Source organism: Martes martes (assembly GCF_963455335.1).
Source record: "Martes martes genome assembly, chromosome: 1".
NCBI classification, from domain to species: Eukaryota; Metazoa; Chordata; class Mammalia; order Carnivora; family Mustelidae; genus Martes; species Martes martes.
In genome coordinates, this window is record NC_137888.1 from 65,163,406 (window position 1) to 65,183,082 (window position 19,677).

General features: G+C 38.0%; 1 protein-coding gene across 1 annotated transcript in view; it reads left to right on the top strand.

Annotated features, from left to right (window-relative positions):
• CFAP91 (cilia and flagella associated protein 91) overlaps positions 1-19,677 on the top strand; it is a gene marked incomplete at its 3' end in the record, with an annotated part of 127,579 nt that overhangs the window by 31,348 nt on the left and 76,554 nt on the right. Inside the window, 1 exon segment of the mRNA XM_080800349.1 lies at positions 4,861-5,042. Within this exon segment, the coding sequence (XP_080656475.1) occupies positions 4,861-5,042 (182 nt within the window).

The following is a 19,677-nucleotide window of genomic DNA, read 5'->3' on the forward strand; positions in this document are numbered from 1 at the left end:
TTATTCATAAATGCCAAAACTTGGAGGCAACCAAGATGTCCTTTACCAGGTTGATGAATAAACTATGGTATATTGAGACAGTGTAATATATTATTCATCACTAAAAGGAAATGAGCTATTAAATCATGGAAAGATGTGGAGGAATCTTAAATGCATATTACTAAGACAAAGAAGACAATCAGGAAAAGCTACAGTATGTATGATTCCAACTATATGACATTCTGGAAAAGACAAAGCTATGGGGATTCTAAAAGGATCATTGATTGCCAGGGGTTGGAGGGGTATGGATGAATAGAAGGAGTACAGAGAATTTTTAGGACAGGGAAGATACTCTGTAAGACACTGTAATGGCAGACACATGTAATGGCAGATAGGTATTATGCTACATATACTACATATTGTAAGGATTTGTCCAAACCATAGAATGTATAATACCAAGAGAGAACTGCAATATATGTTATGGGGTGATCATGATGTGTAAATGTATGTTCCTCACTTGTAACAAATGTACCACTCTGGTGAGGGATATTGATAATGGAGCAGCCTATGCATTTGTGGAGGCAAAGTGATATGGGAAATCTCTACCTTCCTCTCAGTTTTATTGTGAATGTAAAACTGCTCTGAAAACATTAAGTCTTTAAAAAATACATTCTTTAGCGTTCAGTTACAGGACAGGGTTTGCTACTTTGTGAAACCCCTCTTTGTGTTTAGTTTTGTTGGGCCTGGAAGGGAAAATCTAGAAGGGGGTCTGGCAGACAGTGCATGCTCCTGGTGCTTGTGCAGTAGTGAAGGAGGAAGGGTCTGGATAGAAGGAACAGAGCAGCAGTACATGCTGTCAGGGTACCAGTGAACCTGTGGATGGGATCCCAGGCTCAAGCCAGATGAGGAGCAAATACGGGGTTTTTCTTGTTTTTGAGTCCTGACTAAAGTTGAGGAGGGGTAAGACAGAGATCATTGTGCTTTCTTACTCAGTTTATTCTCCCTAAAACTGGCTGAAATGGAGAAAAAGAGTATAGGTTGGAGAAAAATAACAAGTTAGAAAACAATCTGTTAAGTTATCATAGGACTTCTGTCAAGGTAGCTTTCCCCCTTTGCATCCTCTCCTCTGACTCATCTAGAAGGATCTTAAATCATCAGAAAGGTTAGTCAGAAGGATTCATTAGGCTTTATCATAATCTTAGCATATTTGATCAGATGGTTCAAATGTGTATAATTTTTAATTTGGTAAGCAATTTATTTTCTTGATTCAAACCAGTGGTGTTATAATATTCATATGATCTGAGATAATATAAAGCTGATTTGAAGTTATTTCCTCAACTAGAATCTTTATAGTCAAATAATTTCTGCTAAAAACGTAAATTATAAATATCTAAATTATCTACATAGGTTAGAAATTCATAACAGCTGCTGAAAAAATGATTTCAATACTATTAGAATTCAGCATTAATAACAATTTAAAGTACTATTTCATTACAGGTTGAACCTCCAAGAAGGTGCTTCTTTCTAGCTGACTTGAAGTGCATTTTTGTTAGAGCTCGGCTCTGTATGTTTTGCTTATATATAAACACCTCCCATTGCCTTTGACTATTTTTTAAAATGGAAATCTTTCTCTTTTTTGCCATTCTATTTCAGTTTCTTTTGCTTATGTAATTTAACAATTCTACCAACTAGAAAATATATTTTCTTTTAAATGGAAATGGCTATTTTTTCCCTTATTTTTTAGTACTTATTTAATAGTATTACATGTTTGGATTTTTTAAATTGTTAGAAAATTTAGAAAACTATAAACATGAAAAAATTCTGTAATCCTATCCAGAAATGGTTGTTATTTTATTGTATATCCATCTAGGCATTTTTCTATGCACAAAACACAGGGGGTTTTTTGTTTTTTTAAAAAAATATTTTATTTTATTTATTTGACAGAGAGAGTTAGAGATCACAAGTAGGCAGAGAGGCAGACAGAGAGAGAGGGGGAAGCAGGCTCCCTGCTGAGCAGAGATTCCCGACTCGGGGCTCGATCCCAGGACTCTGAGATCATGACCTGAGCTGAAGGCAGAGGCTTAGCCCACTGTACATGCTACTCTATAGTGTGCTTTTTTCCTACTTTACATTGAATTATGGACATTTTTATATGTTTATAAATTCTGATTACATTTTTACTCTTAATAGCTGCATAAATTCCATTATAGGTATGCCATATTTTTTGAAGTAGTTTGTCTATTGATGGTGATCATTTAAGTTTGATTTTTCTTGAAAAGAGCCACATGAATGGATTGGAAAGATTTCCCTGAGGTATAATTTAGTTAAAAAGGGAAGATGCAAAAATGTATTAATAATATGATTTCTATGTTAGCAAAACAATAATAATCTATATGTGTAATTTGTGTAAGTATAGAAGAATAAGTGTGGATGAAAATACAGCAAGATTCAAGGATAATTCAAGTATGTATTCTATATCTAGGATATACAGAAAGGGTACTGCTATAGGTGGATAAGGGAGGAAAAGATATTAATGGAAACAAACTCAAAAGTAAAAGAGAAAAACACTGCTGGGGTGCCTGGCTGGCTCAGTCGGTGGAGTTGTGACTCTTGATCTTGGGGTTGTGAGTTTGAGCCCCTCATTGGGTACAGAGATTCCTTAAAAATAAAATCTTTATTTTATTTTTTAGATTTTATTTAAATTCAAGTTAGTTAAGATATAGTGTATTATTAGTTTCAGGGGTAGAATTTAGTGATTCATCAGTTGCATACAACATCCAGTGCTCATTACATCAAGTGCCTTCCTTAATACCCATCACCCAATTACTCCGTCCCCTCACCAACCTTCCCTCCAGCAACTCTGTTCCCTATAAGAGTATCTTATGGTTTGCTCCCTGTTTTTATCTTATTTTATTTTTCCTTCCCTTCCCCTGTGTTCATCTGTTTCATTTCTTAAATTCTACATGAGTGAGGGGCACTTGGGTGGCTCAGTGGGTTAAGGCCTCTGCCTTCGGCTCAGGTCGTGGTCTCAGGGTCCTGGGATCGAGCACCACGTCGGGCTCTCTGCTCAGTGGGGAGCCTGCTTCCTCCCTCTTTCTCTCTGCCTGCCTCTCTGCCTACTTGTGGTCTCTGTCAAATAAATAAATAAAATCTTTAAAAAAAAATTCTACATGAGTGAAATCATACGGTATTTGTCTTTCCCTGAGTTATTTCACTTAGTGTAATACACTCTAGTTCCATCCATGTCGTTGCACATGGCAAGATTTCATTCTTTTTGATGGCTGAGTAATATTCCAGTGTGTGTGTGTGTGTGTGTGTGTGTGTGTGTGTGTGTGTGTGTATACACACTGTATCTTTATCCACTCATCCGTTGATGGACATCTAAAAATAAAACCTTAGAAAAGAAAACAGTGCATTTTTAAAGCATATGTGCTATCATCCTTGTTATAAAATATATAATATATATAAATATAAAAATAACCATATATCATTTTGATATCATATAAAATATATAAAAATATAAACATCATACTTGTTATAAAAATTATGTTAATAGTAGACATGTTTATTTTTTGTAAGTTTTTAAAGATTTTATTTGTTTATTTGACAGAGAGCTAGAGAGCACAAGTAGGCAGAGTGGCAGGCAGTGGGAAGAGAGAAGCAGCTTCTCTGCTGAGCAGGGAGCCCAACGTGGGGCTCGATCCCAGGACCCCGGGATCATGACCCGAGCTGGAGGCAGATGCCTAGCTGACTGAGCCACCCAGGCGCCCCAGGAGTAGACATATGTTTGAATGAATTAATGTAAAATTTTTTTCTGTACTTAAAAGTAACCAGAATAAGAAAAAAACAAAAAGTTGAAAATATGGATCCAAGATTGATGCCTAATAACCTCAGGTGCAACCATTTTTTAAAAACTGGTCATTAAAAAAGGTTTGTAAGTTTTCTCTTACACATCAGACTTTATGAATATGTTTGCATATATCTCCGTATATCTGTTTATATTTCAGTCAACATGAGAATGCCTGTTTCTTTGCAATTTCATCAATGCTAGGTATTTTCAATTTTTTAGATCTTTGCTTATGTGATATAATAAAATAGCATCTTGTCGTTTTATTTTACTTTTCTTTGATTACTAGTTATGTTCATTATTTTTTCATATGTTTGCTACAAGTTTTCATTTTTGTCAATTGTTCTTTATCCATTTTTCTTTTAGTATTTAATTCTTACTGATTTATAAGGCCTTTATTTGATAATAAAAATATTATGGCATATTTACTTATGTTTCCTATTACTTTTATAGTCTCATTTTTTCACATTAAATGCCTTAAAGTATCTGGAATTAATTTCTGTCCAAGGGATGAGGTTACTTTTACATAGTTAACCAAGTAATCCTAGCATTAGTTAATTGAGTCATCTATCTTAAAAGAGCCTTGCCTTTTTAAAAAATCAGAAAGCATCTCTCTTTTCTCTGCTCCTGAATTTCTAGAAGGAAACAAATTTTGTTGTGTAACTAAAAGCAGAGAAAAAAGAAACCAGGAAGTTAGCAATTCTCAACAGGTTCAGAAATAACTGTATGACATCCTAGAATCTACCTTTTATAGTTCTATACTACATTCCTGCCCAGTGATACACAGATAAGTAGGTACTTTTGTGATTAGACGTGGGCTTTTATATCCCTTCAGTTTCTTGGCAGAGGTGAGACTAACAAGACAGTTCTCTCAAGATAATTGGGCACAATCCTGAATACACTGGATTCATGAATTTGTGCATGTTTAAAGGGGGAATGGGCTTAGTGAAGCTAAGGATTTATTTCTACGTGACTGTATAGTATTCTAAGTGATTGGATCAGGTTTTAATTTTTGAAATAATTTTCCCTTTTAGGACAGAGGCATATATTTTCCCTCCTACTCCTGCTAAGTACCCTCCCGTACCTTCAAAGTGTACCGTGGGTACTCAGACTGATTATCGGGATGCTGAAGTTCAAACTGATCCGTATTCTCCAGAATATGTAGTATGTCAGGATTCAATCCCTGAGCTCTTGACCCTGGCTACTCTTACGTGGGGTGAGTTGACAATTGTCTTGAGTATTTTTGAAGGCCTGTCCTGATAACAGTGCATGCTGTTGAGTTCCTGGAAATGATGTGCTCAGAGGCAACTGCCTCTGTTGCTGTTTAAAATGTCTTGCTCAGCAGAACTACTTCACAGACTCATGCTTCTACTGATACTTTTCTTCAAGGAGAGTATACCCTTTCCATTTTAAGGAGGCTTATTGTACTTTATCCTCAAAGCTGAAGTCTATTTCAGCTTAATTTTGTGTTTATTTGGTGACTACTCACCTCCCCCCGCCCCCCAAACTGTTTTTCCTAACCAATCATTTTTCATTGAGCAATCCTCACTCCCTCTTTACACATAAACTTTTCTTGAGTATATAATACTGAATGTATATTCCACCATATGTAACAGTATTATCTTACTTTGCCAAAATATTTTGCAGTTATCAAAGCTCTCTTACATACCCCTATTGGATGATTTGGGTGATTTCTTTTGCTGTTATCTCTAAAATGTTAATATGGTTCAGGCTCCGAAATTCACTCTTAGGATGTAATAAAATCTGACCTAGGCCTATATTATGTGAAATTAGAAAAATTAATAAGGAAAGGGGCTTTTAAAAAATATATATATTTTTTCAGTGTTCCAAGATTCATTGTTTATGTACCACACCCAGTGCTCCATGCAATACATGCCCTCCATAATACCCACCACCAGGCTTACCCATCTCCCTACCCACTCCCCTCCAAAACCCTCAGTTTGTTTCTCAGAGTCCACAGTCTCTTGTGGTTTGTCTCCCCCTCCGATTTCCCCCAACTCACTTCTCCTTTCCTTCTCCCAGTGTCCTCTGTGTTATTCCTTATGCTCCACAAGTAAGTGAAACCATATGATAATTGACTCTCTCCGCTTGACTTATTTCACTCAGCATAATCTCCTCCAGTCTCCTCCATGTTGATACAAAAGTTGGGTATTCATCCTTTCTGATGGAGGCATAATATTCCATTGTGTATATGGACCATGTATATCTTCTTTATCCATTTGTCTGTTGAAGGGCATCATGACTCTTTCCACCATTTGGCTATCGGGGCCATTGCTGCTATGAACATTTGGGTACAGATGACCCTTCTGTTCACTACATCTGTATCTTTAGGGTAAATACCCAGTAGTGCAATTGCAGTGTCATAGGGCAGCTCTATTTTTAATTTCTTAAGGGATCTCCGCACTGTTTTCCAAAGTGGCTGCACCAATTTGCATTCCCACTAACAGTGTAAGAGGGTTCTGGAAAGGGGCTTTTGGAAATGACTAGACATTAGCTTCTTGAACTCACTTGATTGTAGCTGGGAAACTGAGAGCCAGAGAAGCCAGCTCCTTCTAGGTGTTAGAGATAGTTGGTACACTGTAATGATTTTTATTAAAATGAGTTACTTTTGTTTCCCAGTTGTGACAGTTTGCTCTGGTCAAGTCTGTGTCATAGACAGTAAAGATGTTCGTATCTGAGACCTAGTTTGGTTCTTGTTTCCTGGCTCACCTTACAAATTCAGAAGTATTCTTGACATACATACTTGAAAGTAGAGGCTCTACTTTCAGGTGAGATTTTCAGATGAGATTTCAGACAGATTAAAAATATGCTGAAACTTTCCCCTTCTGCTCTGAATATGTATATGTGTTAGTGTATATATATGAAAATATATATTGGCTATATGTATATCAGTGTGTTTGTATACACATATGTGCTTTTTAAGAAAGGAAGAAAATTTCCGTAGTTTAGAAGTGTAGACTTCCTAAAAGAAAGAAATAGCTGGGAGCCTATGATGATGAGCAGGGACTATGAATGGTGGGGAGCCGATCTGAACTGCCTGCCTGAACCGGAAGAAGCAGGACTTTTCTCCTCCCCACAGGTGGGACGGAAGCCCAGTGCCTGCCAACACAGATGTTGAAGTATCAATAAAAACCACTGACTCAGGTCTACCCCCTCATTTGTAAGGCCCTGAGTAGGAGTTTAAATGGAGGCCTGTATACTGTATGTATAGTATAGATGTTTTAAAATGATAAATCAAGTTAATATCTGTTAAGTAAAATATTTTAAGGAAAAAAATCTGTATTTTTTCACAAATATATCTTTTTTCTATTTTTTTTAAAAGATTTTATTTATTTATTTGACAGACAGAGATCACAAGTAGGCAGAGAGAGAGGAGGAAGCAGGCTCCCCGCTGAGCAGAGAGATGCGGGGCTCGATCCCAGGACCCCGGGATCATGACCTGAGCCGAAGGCAGAGGCCTTAACCCACTGACCCACCCAGGTGCCCCATCTTTTTTCTATTTTTTTAAAAAATATTTTTAAAATTTATTTTCAGAGAGAGAGAGCATGCACAAGCAGGCAGAGTGGCAGGGAGAGGCAGAGAGAGAAGCAGGCTCCCCGCTGAGCAAGGAGCCCGATGTGGAACTCGATCCCAGGACCCTAGGATCATGACCTGAGCCGAAGGCAGATGCTTAACCCACTGAGCCACCCAGGCATCCCTACAAATATCTTTTTTTTTTTTTTTTTTAATTTTTTTTATTTTAATAAACATATAATGTATTTTTATCCCCAGGGGTACAGGTCTGTGAATCGTCTGGTTTACACATTTCACAGCACTCATCATAGCACATACCCTCCCCAATGTCCATTTCCCCACCACCCTCTCCCATCCCCCTTCCCCCCCGCAACCCTCAGTCTGTTTCTTGAGATTGAGTCTTTTATGGTTTGTCTCCCTCCCAATCCCATCTTTTCATTTTTTCTTTTCCTACCTCCCCCCAAACCCCCCCACCTTGCATCTCCACTTCCTCATATCAAAGAGATCATATGATAGTTATATTTCTCCGATTGACTTATTTCGCTAAGCATGATACCCTCTAGTTCCATCCACGTCGTCGCAAATGGCAAGATTTCATGTCTTTTGATGGCTGCATAGTATTCCATTGTGTATATATACCACATCTTCTTTATCCATTCATCTGTTGATGGACATCTAGGCGCTTTCCACAGTTTGGCTATTGTGGACATTGCTGCTATAAACATTCGGGTGCACGTGCCCCTTCGGAGCACCACGTTTGTATCTTTAGGATATATACCCAGGAGTGCAATTGCTGGGTCGTAGGGTAGCTCTATTTTCAGTTTTTTGAGGAACCTCCACACTGTTTTCCAGAGTGGTTGCACCAGCTTGCATTCCCACCAACAGTGTAGGAGGGTTCCCCTCTCTCCGCATCCTCGCCAGCATCTGTCATTTCTTGACTTGTTAATTTTAGCCATTCTGACTGGTGTGAGGTGGTATCTCATTGTGGTTTTGATTTGTATTTCCCTGATGCCGAGTGATGTGGAGCATTTTTTCATGTGTCTGTTGGCCATCTGGATGTCTTCCTTGCAGAAATGTCTGTTCATGTCCTCTGCCCATTTCTTGACTGGATTATTTGTTCTTTGGGTATTGTGTTTGATAAGCTCTTTATAGATTTTGGAGGCATCCCTACAAATATCTTTATAACGAGTTGAAAGGACAAGTTTAAATGGAAAATTCTTAGATTCCTTGGGATTCTTTTGTGGAATGGGGCAGCAAGAAAAGAGGCTGCCTGTGATTTACTTTTTTCTCTGGCTCTGTTCCACATCATGAGGGGCCTGTCATGTATGCATGTGATTACTTCACCTTGTTTTTCCAATCTCTGCATACATATCCCTGTAAACAGCTGCCATGTGGCTATTCCTTGGGTTTAAGGGTGAACAAACAGGGGTACCTGGGTGGCTCAGTTGGTTAAACATCTTCTTTCAGCTCAGATCATGATCCCAGAGTCCTGGGATCAAGCCCAACATTGGGCTTGCTCAGTAGAGAGCCTGCTTCTCCCTCTTCCTCTGCTGTTCCCCATGCTTGTGATTTTTTTTCTCTCTCTCTCTCTGCTAAATGAATAAAATCTTTTTTAAAAGGTGGGGGAGTGAACAAACAGCAGCATATAGTCTGCTCAGGGGAGTCTGAATTCTAGGAAGAGGTCCATGTACCTACTGCAAGGAGGCTTGGGCCATTTGTTCAAGGAATTCCAAGGTCTCTAAGAGTAGAGTAGGTTCAGCTGGGCATACTCTGTTGAACTCCTCATCTTATGGTAATGGGCAGGGCTCTAAAGAATGAGGCTGGGGAGCATCCCTTTTGCCAGGTCAAAGAGTGTTACTACCCAGGGTGCTCATGAGAGAAATCTACAGATGATCTCAACCCAAGAACCACAAAACATCTAAAGAACACAGGCACCAGGAGTGATCCACAAAAAGTTAGAGAAAGAGAGAGAGAGAGAGAGTATAAATTCCTGAGCAAACAGAGCAAATGGAGTAATCTGAAAAGGACTTGGGAAATACTTTTTATATCCTCAAAGAAATAAAGAGAGAGAAAGCATGAAAACAAGAGTGGGAGCTATGAAAAAGAACCAATTGCAATCACTGGGAAGGAAAACTCTGAAGTTTGAAATAAAATGAGCTCACAGTAGTAAACTAGGCAGCACTGAAGAACAAATTAGTGAAATGAAAGAGTAAATGAACAAATATTCCAGAATACAATATTCAAAGGTAGAATAAGGTTAACAACAACAACAAAAAAAGGTAAGAGCCATGAGGGATAGAATTATAAGATCCTATAATAGAGAGAATGGTGGAGAAGCAATGCAAGAAAAGATAATGGCTGAGAAAGATAAATGGCTGAGAATTTCCCAGGACTAAAGAAAGATATGAATCATGTACTGTTGGATCCTATTGGCTAGTATTTGGTGAGAATTTTCACATCTGTGTTCATCAAGGATATTGGTCTGTAATTCTCTTTTTTGATGGGGTCTTTGTCTGGTTTTGGTATCAAGGTAATGCTGGCCTCATATAATGAGTTTGGAAATTTTCCTTCCATTTCTATTCTTTGGAAGAGTTTCAGGAGAATAGGTATTAATTCTTCTTTAAATGTTTGGTAGAATTCCCCTGGGAAGCTGTCTGGTCCTGGGCTCTTGTTTTTTGGGAGATTTTTGATAACTGCTTCAATCTCCTTACTGGTTATGGGTCTGTTCAGGTTTTCTATTTCTTCCTGGTTCAGTTTTGGTAGTTTATATGTCTCTAGGAATGCATCCATTTCTTCCAGATTGTCAAATTTGCTGGCATATAGTTGCTCATAATATGTTCTTATAATTGTTTGTATTTCTTTGGCGTTGGTTGTGATCGTTCCTTTTTCATTCATGATTTTATTAATTTGGGTCTTTTCTCTTTTCTTTTTGATAAGTCTAGCCAGGGGTTTATCAATCTTATTAATTCTTTCAAAGAACCAGCTCCTAGATTCGTTGATCTGTTCTACTATTCTTTTGGTTTCTACTTCATTGATTTCTGCTCTGATCTTTATGATTTCTCTTCTGCTGGGTTTAGGCTTTCTTTGCTGTTCTTTCTCCAGCTCCTTTAGGTGTAGGGTTAGGTTGTGTACTTGAGACTTCTCTTGTTTCTTGAGAAAGGCTTGTATCACTATATACTTTCCTCTCAGGACCACCTTTGCTGTGTCCCACAGATTTTGAACCGTTGTGTTTTCATTATCATTTGTTTCCATGAATTTTTTCAATTCTTCTTTAATTTCCTGATCGACCCATTCATTCTTTAGTAGGATGCTCTTTAGCCTCCATATATTTGAGTTCTTTGCAACTTCCCTCTTGTGATTGAGTTATAGCTTCAGAGCATTGTGGTCTGAAAATATGCAGGGAATGATCCCAATCTTTTGGTACTGGTTGAGACCTGATTTGTGACCCAGGATGTGATCTCTTCTGGAGAATGTTCCATGTGCACTAGAGAAGAATATGTATTCTGTTGCTTTGGGATGGAATGTTCTGTATATATCTGTGATGTCCATCTGGTCCAGTGTGTCATTTAAGGCCTTTATTTCCTTGTTGATCTTTTGCTTGGATGATCTGTCCATTTCAGTGAGGGGGGTGTTATAGTCCCCTACTATTATTGTATTATTGTTGGTGTGTTTCTTTAATTTTGTTATTAATTGGTTATATAGATAGCTGCTCCCATGTTAGGGACATAGATATTTAAAATTGTTAGTTCTTCTTGTTGGACAGACCCTTTAAGTATGATATAGTGTCCTTCCTCATCTCTTATTATAGTCTTTGGCTTAAAATCTAATTGATCTGATCTAAGGATTGCCACCCCAGCTTTTTTTTTTTTTTTTTAATGTCTGTTAGCATGGTAAATTGTTTCCCACCCCCTCACTTTAAATCTGGAGGTGTCTTTGGGTCTAAAATGAGTTTCTTATAGACAGCATATTGATGGGTTTTGTTTTTTTATCCATTCTGATACCCTGTGTCTTTTGATTGGGGCATTTATCCCACTTACATTCAGGGTAACTATTGAAAGATATGAATTTAGTGCCATTGTATTGCCTGTAAGGTGACTGTTACTGTATATTGTCTCTGTTCCTTTCTGGTCTACTACTTTTAGGCTCTCTCTTTGCTTAAAGAAATGCTTTCAATATTTCCTGTAGAGCTGGTTTGGTGTTTGCAAATTCTTTTAATTTCTTTTTGTCCTGGCAGCTTTTCATCTCTCCTTCTATTTTCAGTGATAGCCTAGCTGGATACAGTCTTCTTGGCTGTATACTCTTCTCATTTAGTGCTCTGAATATATCATGCCAGTTCTTCTTTCTGGCCTGCCAGGTCTCTGTGGATAGGTCTGCTGCCAATCTAATATTTCTACCATTGTATTTTACAGACATACAGCTTGTCCTGAGCTGCTTTCAGGATTTTCTCTTTGTCACTAAGACTTGTAAGTTTTACTATTAGATGATGGGGTGTGGACCTATTTTTATTGATTTTGAGGTGGGTTCTCTGTTCCTCCTGGATTTTGCTGCTTGTTCCCTTTGCCATATTAGGGAGATTCTCTACTATAATTCACTCCTCTCTCTCTTTCTTCTTTTGGAATCCCAATTATTCTAATATTGTTTCATCTTATGGTATCACTTATCTCTCGAATTCTCCCTTTGTGGTCCAGTAGTTGTTTGTCTCTCTTTTGCTCAGCTTCTTTATTCTCCATCATTTGGTGTTCTGTATCACTAATTCTCTCTTCTGCCTCATTTTTTATTGCACCTCATTAATAGCTTTTTTATTTCAACTTGGTTAGATTTTAGTTCTTTTATTTCTCCAGAAAGGGATTTTATTTCTCCAGAAAGGGTTTCTCTAATATCTTTCATGCCTTTTTCGAGCTCAGCTAGCACCTTGAGAATTGTCATTCAGAACTCTCATTCTGACATATTACCGATGTCCATATTGATTAGGTCCCTAGCCATCGGTACTGCTTTGTGTTCTTTTTTGTGTGGTAAGTTTTTCTGCCTTGTCATTTTATCCAGACAAGAATATATGAACGAGAGAATAAAATACTAAAAGGGTGGCAAAGACCCCAGAAAAATGTACGCTAACCAAATTGGAAGAATCCAAAACCAGGGTTAGAGGAAAAGGGGAAAAAAAGAAATAAAAATAAAAATATTTTACACATTAGACTGTGTGTAAAAAATTTACACATTACACACACATTAGACTGGTGAATAGAACAGAGCCACCCACTTGATTTTGGTTGTATTTTGGTCTCTTTGCAGAAACTACCTCCCAAAATTTTAAAGAAAGAAAAACTTATATATATATATACAAAAATAAGGGTAAACATGATGAAGGGATGGAATATGACTATATAGATGAGAATAAAAAAAATTTCTAAAAAAAGAATTGATGAGGTAAGTTGGTTGGATAAAGAAAAAAAAGAGGAGGGAATGTGCTCAGGCTGGAGACTAGAACAAATCCATGTGCTAGATTAGGATATATTTTGATTAGAAGAAATTGTACCCCAAAATTTAAAAAAATCCTACATGTATACAAAAAATAAGGTTAAATACAATGAAGGGATGAAATATGATATAACAGTGAAGGTTTAAAAAGATTTTTTTTTAGAAAAGTATTGTTAAGATAAACTAGTTCAAAAATGTTAAAAGAGGAAAGAGGAAATGTTAAAAAAAATAGGATAAGAAAAAAGAAACTAGGGCACCTGGGTGGCTCAGTCATTAAGCATCTGCCTTCAGCTCAGGTCATGATCCTAGGGTCCTGGGATGAGCCCCACATCAGGCTCCCTGCTCTGTGGGAAGCCTGCTTCTCCCTTTCCCTCTGCTGCTCCCCTGCTTGTGTTCCCTCTCTTGCTGTGTCTCTGTCAAATAAATAAATAAAATCTTTTAAAGAAATATTTTTAAAAAACTTAACTTTGCAAAAACTAAAGGATCATGGCGAAAAAGCCACGAATTCTATGCGTTACTTTCCCCTAGCTCTGGAGTTCCGCTGTTCTCCTTGTCAGTGAGCTTGGTCTTGGCTGGATGTTCTTGCTGATCTTCTGTGGGAGGGGCCTGTTGCAGATTCTCAGATGTCTTTGCCTGAGGCAGAATTGCACCACCCTTGCCAGGGACTGGGCTAAGTAACCTGCTTGGTTCGCTCTTGGAGCTTTTGTTCCCTGAACACTTTCCGTACTGCTTTGGAGGACGGGAATGAAAATGGTGGCCTCCCAGTCTCTGGCCCAGAGGAGCCAAGAGCTCGGGGCCCCACTCCTCAGTGTGCCCTCAGATACAAGCAATCACTCTTGTCTCTCTGGTCTCTGGCCGCACTCCAAGCTCACCCAGCCTGTGACTGAACATTTCTATCTCTGGTGCACAGTCCCACTTGGAGTCTCCAAACCCAGCAGATTCCTGCTGAGCTGCTTCTCCTGGAGAAGGAAGGTGAGTCTCCCTGGATCTGCCACTTGTGGGGTCTCTGCTCAAAGAGCAGTGACCCATCTGTGCCTTGGATCATCGTTTAAGGTAACCCCGATCTGAAAGCTCACTCTTCGGCTCTGTTTCAGTAGTTGGCTTCCCTGCTCTGATACCTGGCAGCTCTGACACACTCAGACACCCCCAATCTTTCTGTGACCCCGTGGAACCTGACACCACACTGTCTCCATGAGGGCTCCACCCCCACTTAGCCTCTGGAGTGATGTCCCTCAGTGGAGCAGACTTCTAAATTTCTGATTTTGTGCTCCACTGCTCCACTGCTTGCCGGGAGCCCCCCATCCCCTGGTCCATCTTCCTGTTGCTTTTGATTCACTTCTCCCCACATCCTACCTTTCAGAAAGTGAAATCAGAAAGGAAATCTACCTTTGTGTTCCTAGAATTTCTGCTCTTCTTGTTTTCTATCTCAAACTCCTGAGTTTGTAGGTGTTTGGAATGGTTTGATAACTATCTAGCTGAACTCTGGGACCTGATGTCATTTTAGTCTGTTACTCCTCTACCATCTTGCCTCTCACTCAAGATGATAATTTTTTTTTTAAAGATTTTATTTATTTATTTGACAGACAGAGATCACAAGTAGGCAGAGAGGCAGGCAGAGAGAGAGGAGAAAGCAGGCTCTCCATGGAGCAGAGAGCCCGATGTGGGGCTTGATCCCAGGACCCTGGGATCATGACCTGAGCTGAAGGCAGAGGCTTTAACCCACTGAGCCACCCAGGCGCCCAAGATTATAATTTTTTAAAAAGTTTTTTGGGGGGTGCCTGGGTGGCTCAGTCGTTAAGCATGTGCCTTCAGCTCAGGTCAGGATCTCAGGATCCTGCAATCAAGCACTGCGTCCAGCTTCCTGCTCAGTGGGAAGCCTGCTTCTCTCTCTCCCACTCCCCCTGCTTGTGTTCTCTCTCTTGCTGTCTCTCTCTCTCTCTGTCAAATAAATAAAATCTTTTTTAAAAAAGTTTTTATTTATTCATTTGAGAGAGAGAGAGAAGACACAAGCAAAGGGAGGGGCAGAGAGAGAAAAACAACCAGGCTTCTCACTGAGCAAAGAGCCCAATGCAGGGCTCCATCCTAAGACCCTGAGATCATGACCTGAGTGAGCCAAAGGCAGATGCTTAACCTACCAAGTCACCCATATGCCCCGTAAAGAGGATAATTTCTTAAAAAAAGAAGCAAGTATTAAAACTCTATGTTAGGATTGGCAGACTATGGTCCAAAAGCCAAATTGGCCTATTGCCTTTTTTTATATAGCTTGAATGCTAAGAATGGCTTTTACACTATAAAGTAGATGGAAAATTCCTATTTTGTAGCATGTGAAAATTACATGAAATTAAGATTTCAGTGACTCTAAAGAGGTTTTATTGGAACACAGCCACACTCATTTGTTCATGTACTGTCTGCCTGCTTTTGCACTTCATTTTTTGGAAAAAAAATTTTTTTAAATTTTAATTTCATTTTAAATTTTTAAATTTTAATTTCATTCTAATTAATATACAGTGTTATATTAATTTCAGGTGTGTAAAATAGTGGTTCAACAGTGCTATACATTACTAACACTCATCACAATAAGTGTATTCTTTAATCCTCATCACCTATTTCCCTCCTTCCTCCCTCCCAGTAACCAGTTCTCTATATTTAAGAGTCTATTTTTTGTTTTTCTTTTTTTTGTTGTTGTTGGTTTGTTTTGTTTCTTAAATTCCACATGAGTAAAATCATATAGTATTTGTCTTTCTCTGACTAACATTTCACTTAGCATTATGTTCTCTAGCTCTATCCATGTTGTTGCAAATGACAAGATTTCATTCTTGTCGTTTCTATGTCATAATATTCTATTGTGTATATATGCCACTTCTTATTTGTCCATTTATAATTCTATGGACACTTGGGTTGCTTCCAAATTCGCCTATTATAAATAACACTGCTATAAACATAGGGGGTACATATACCTTTGGAAATTAGTGCTTTTGTATTCTTTGGATAAATACCTAGTTGTTCAAGTACTGGGTCGTATGGTAATTCTAGTTTTCATTTTTTTGAATAACCTACATTCTGTCTTCCACAGTGGTTGCAGAAGTTTGCATTCCTGGGGTACCTGGCTGGCTCAGTGGAAAGAGCATTCCACTCTTGATCTCAGGGTCATAAGTTTGAGCTGCATGTTGGGTATAGAGATTATTTAAAAATAAAATCTTAGGGGCACCTGGGTGGCTCAGTGGGTTAAAGCCTCTGCTTTCAGCTCAGGTCATGATCCCAGGGTCCTGGGATCGAGTCCCACATCGGGCTCTCTGCCCAGCCGTGAGCCTGCTTCCCTTCCTCTCTCTCTGCCTGCCTCTCTGCCTACCTGTGATCTCTGTCTGTCAAATTAAATAAAATCTTTTTAAAAATAAAATAAAATAAAATAAAATCTTAAAAAAATGTTTTGGGGCACCTGGGTGGCTTAGTTTGTTGAGTGTTGGACTCTTAATTTTGACTTAGGTCATGATACCAACCCCCGCATCAGAGTCATGCTCAGTGGGGAGTCTGTTTGAGATTCTCTCCCTTTCCCTCTGACCCTCCCCCTACTCATTCATGCACTCTCTCTCTGAAATAAATATATAAATCTTTAAAAAAATTTTGCATTCCCACCAGCATCAAGGTTCCTTTTTCTCCACAGCCTTGCCAACCCTTGTGATTTCTTATTTATTTTAGCCATTCTGACAGGTGTGAGATGATCTCTGGTGGTGTTTTTGATTTGCATTTTCCTGATGATGAGTGATGCTGAACATCTTTTCTTGTGTCTGTTGGCCATCTGTATGTCTTCTTTGGAGAAATGACTGTTCGTGTGTGTGTGTGTGTGTGTGTGTGTGTGTGTGTGTGTTGAGTTGTAAAAGTTCTTTCTATATTTTGGACACTAACCCTTGGTCAAATAAGTCATTTGCAAATATGTTCTTTCATTCAGTAGGTTGTCTTTTAATTCTGTTGATTGTTTCCTTTGCTGTGCGGAAGCTTTTTATTTTGATGTAGTCCTAGTAGTTTATTTTTGCTTTTGTTTCCCTTGCCTTGGGAGACGTATCTAGAAAAATGTTGCTGTGACCAATGTCAGCAAAATTATTGCCAGTGTTCTCTCCTAGAATGTTTATGGTTTTAGGTCTCATATTTAGGTTCCTAATCCATTTTGAGTGTATTTTTGTGCGTGGTGTAAGAAAGTGGTCCAGTTTCATTCTTTTGTATGTAGCTATTTGGTTTTCTCCACACCATTTGTTGAAGAGACTTTTTCCCATTGCATGTTCTTGCCTCCTTTGTGGAAAATTAGTTGACCATAAAATTGTGGATTTATTTCTGGGCTTTCTGTTCTCTTCTGTTGATCTATATGTCTGTTTTTTTGCCAGTACCATACTGTTTGATTAATACAGCTTTGTAGTATATTTTGGATTTTGGGATTGTGACACCTCCAGTTTTGTTTTGTTTTGTTTCCCAAGATTGATTTGTCTATTTGGAGTCTTTTGTGGTTCCATTCAAATGTTAGGATTTTTTGTTCTAGTTCTGTGAAAAATACTGTTAGTATTTTGATAGGGAGTACATTAAATCTGTAGGCTGCCTTATGTAGTATAGACATTTTAACAGTATTTGTTCTCCCAATATATGAACATGGAATATCCATTTGTATCATCTTCAATTTCTTTCATCAGTGTTTTATAGTGTTCAGAGTAGAGGTCTTTTACCTACTTGGTTAAGTTTATTCCTTGGTATTTCATATGATTTTTATACTTTGTGCTGTTGATGTGATATATCATGTTGGTTGATACTGAACCACCCTTGTATCTCAGGAAAAAATCCCACTTGATCTTGGTAAATGATTTGTTCAATTTGGTTTGCTAATATCTGGTTGAAAGTTTTGCATTTCTGTTCGTCAGAGATATTGGTCTGTAGTTCCCTCAGTCTGTCTCTCTTTTTTTGTAGTGTCTCTGTCTGGTTTTGGTATCAGGGTACAGGTGGCCTCATAGAATGAATTTGAAAGCTTTCTTTCCTCTTCTGTTTTTCAGAATAGTTTGAGAAGAATAGGTATTAACTCTTTAAATGTTTGGTAGAATTCACCTTTGAAGATGTCTGGTCCTAGACTTTTGTTTGTCAAAGTTTTTTGATTGCTGATTCAATCTCTCATGCTGGTGATGAGTCTGTTCACATTTTCTATTTCTTCCTGATCAAGTTTGGGAGGTTATATGTTTCTATTTCTTCTGGGTTATCCAATTTGTTGGCATATAATTTTTCATAATAGTCTCATAACCCTTGGTATTTCTGTGGTGTCAGTTGTTATTTCTTGTCTTTCATTTCTGATGTATTTTTTAGCCCTCTCTTTTTCTTTTGATGAGTCTGGCTAAAGGTTTATCAATTTTATTGATCTTTTCAAAGACCCAGCTCCTGGTTTCATTGATCTGTTCTATTGTTGTTGTTGTTTTTTTAATTCTATATTTATTCATTCTCTGATCTTTATTATTTCCTTTCTTCTGCTAGTTTTGGGCTTTGTGTACTTTTTTTTAGCTCCCTTAAGTGTAATGTTAGCTTGTTTATTTGAAGTTTTTCTTGCTTCTTGAGGTAGGCCTGTATTGCTATAAACTTCCCTTTAAAATTTCTTTCCTGCATGTCAAAGATTTTAGGCCATTGTGTTTTCATTTTCATTTGTCTCCATATATTTTTCAATTCCTCTTTGATTTCTTGGTTGACCCATTCATTGTTTAGTAGCCTGTAACTTAGCCTCTATGTATGTGTGTTTTTCCAGATTTTTTTTCCCTGTGGTTGATGTCTAGTTTCATACTGTTGTGGTTGGAAAAGATGCATGGTACTTCAGTCTTTGTGAACCTGTTGAGACTTGCTTTGTGGCCTAATATGTGATCTGTTCTGGAGAATGTTCCATATGCACTTGAAAAAAAATGTGTATTCCACTGTTTTAAGGTGGAATGTTCTGAATATATCTGTTAGATCCATGTGGTCGAATGTGTCATTCATAGCCACTGTTTCCTTAATCATTTACTATTTAGATGACCTACCCATTGATATAAAGGATGTTAAAGTCCCCTACTATTATTGTGTTAGTATCAATTGCTCCCTTTAAGTTTCTTATTAGCTGCTATATATTTTTGGGTGTTCCCATCTTCTTGATCATGGTTCCCTGTGTGATTATGTACTGTCCTTCTTTGTCCTCTGTTACAGTCTTTGTTTTAAAGCCTATTTTGTCTATAAAAGTGTTACCACCCAGCTTTCTTTCACTTTCATTTGCATGATAAATGCTTTTGCATTTCTTTATTTTCAGTCTGCATGCATATGTCTCTATGTCTGAAGTGAGTCTCTTGTAGGCAGTATATAGATGGGTCTTGCTTTTTTTTTTTTTTTTAAGATTTTACTATTTATTTATTTATTTATTTGAGAGAGAGTGTGAGTTGGGGGAGGAGGAGTGGAGGAGGAGTAAAGGGAAGAAGAATCCAGATAGATTCTGTTCTGAGCATGGAGTCCCACACAGGCTTGATCTCACAATCCTAAGATCACAACCTGAGCCAAAACCAAGAGTCAGATGCTTAGCCAACTGAGCTACCCAGGTGCCCTGATGGGTCTTGCTTTTTATCTGTTCTGTCACCCTATGTCTTTTGATTGGAATGTTTAGTCCAATTACATTCAAAGTAATTACTGAGCGGTATGTACTTATTGCCATTTTGTTACTTGTTTTATGGTTGTTTTTGTAGTTCTTATTAAATTCCTTTCTTTTCTCATTCTCCTCTTTCAAGGTTTGCTAGCTCTCTTTATTGATGTACTTTGGTTCCCTTCTCTTTATATTTTGCATTTCTATTACTGGTTTTTGATTT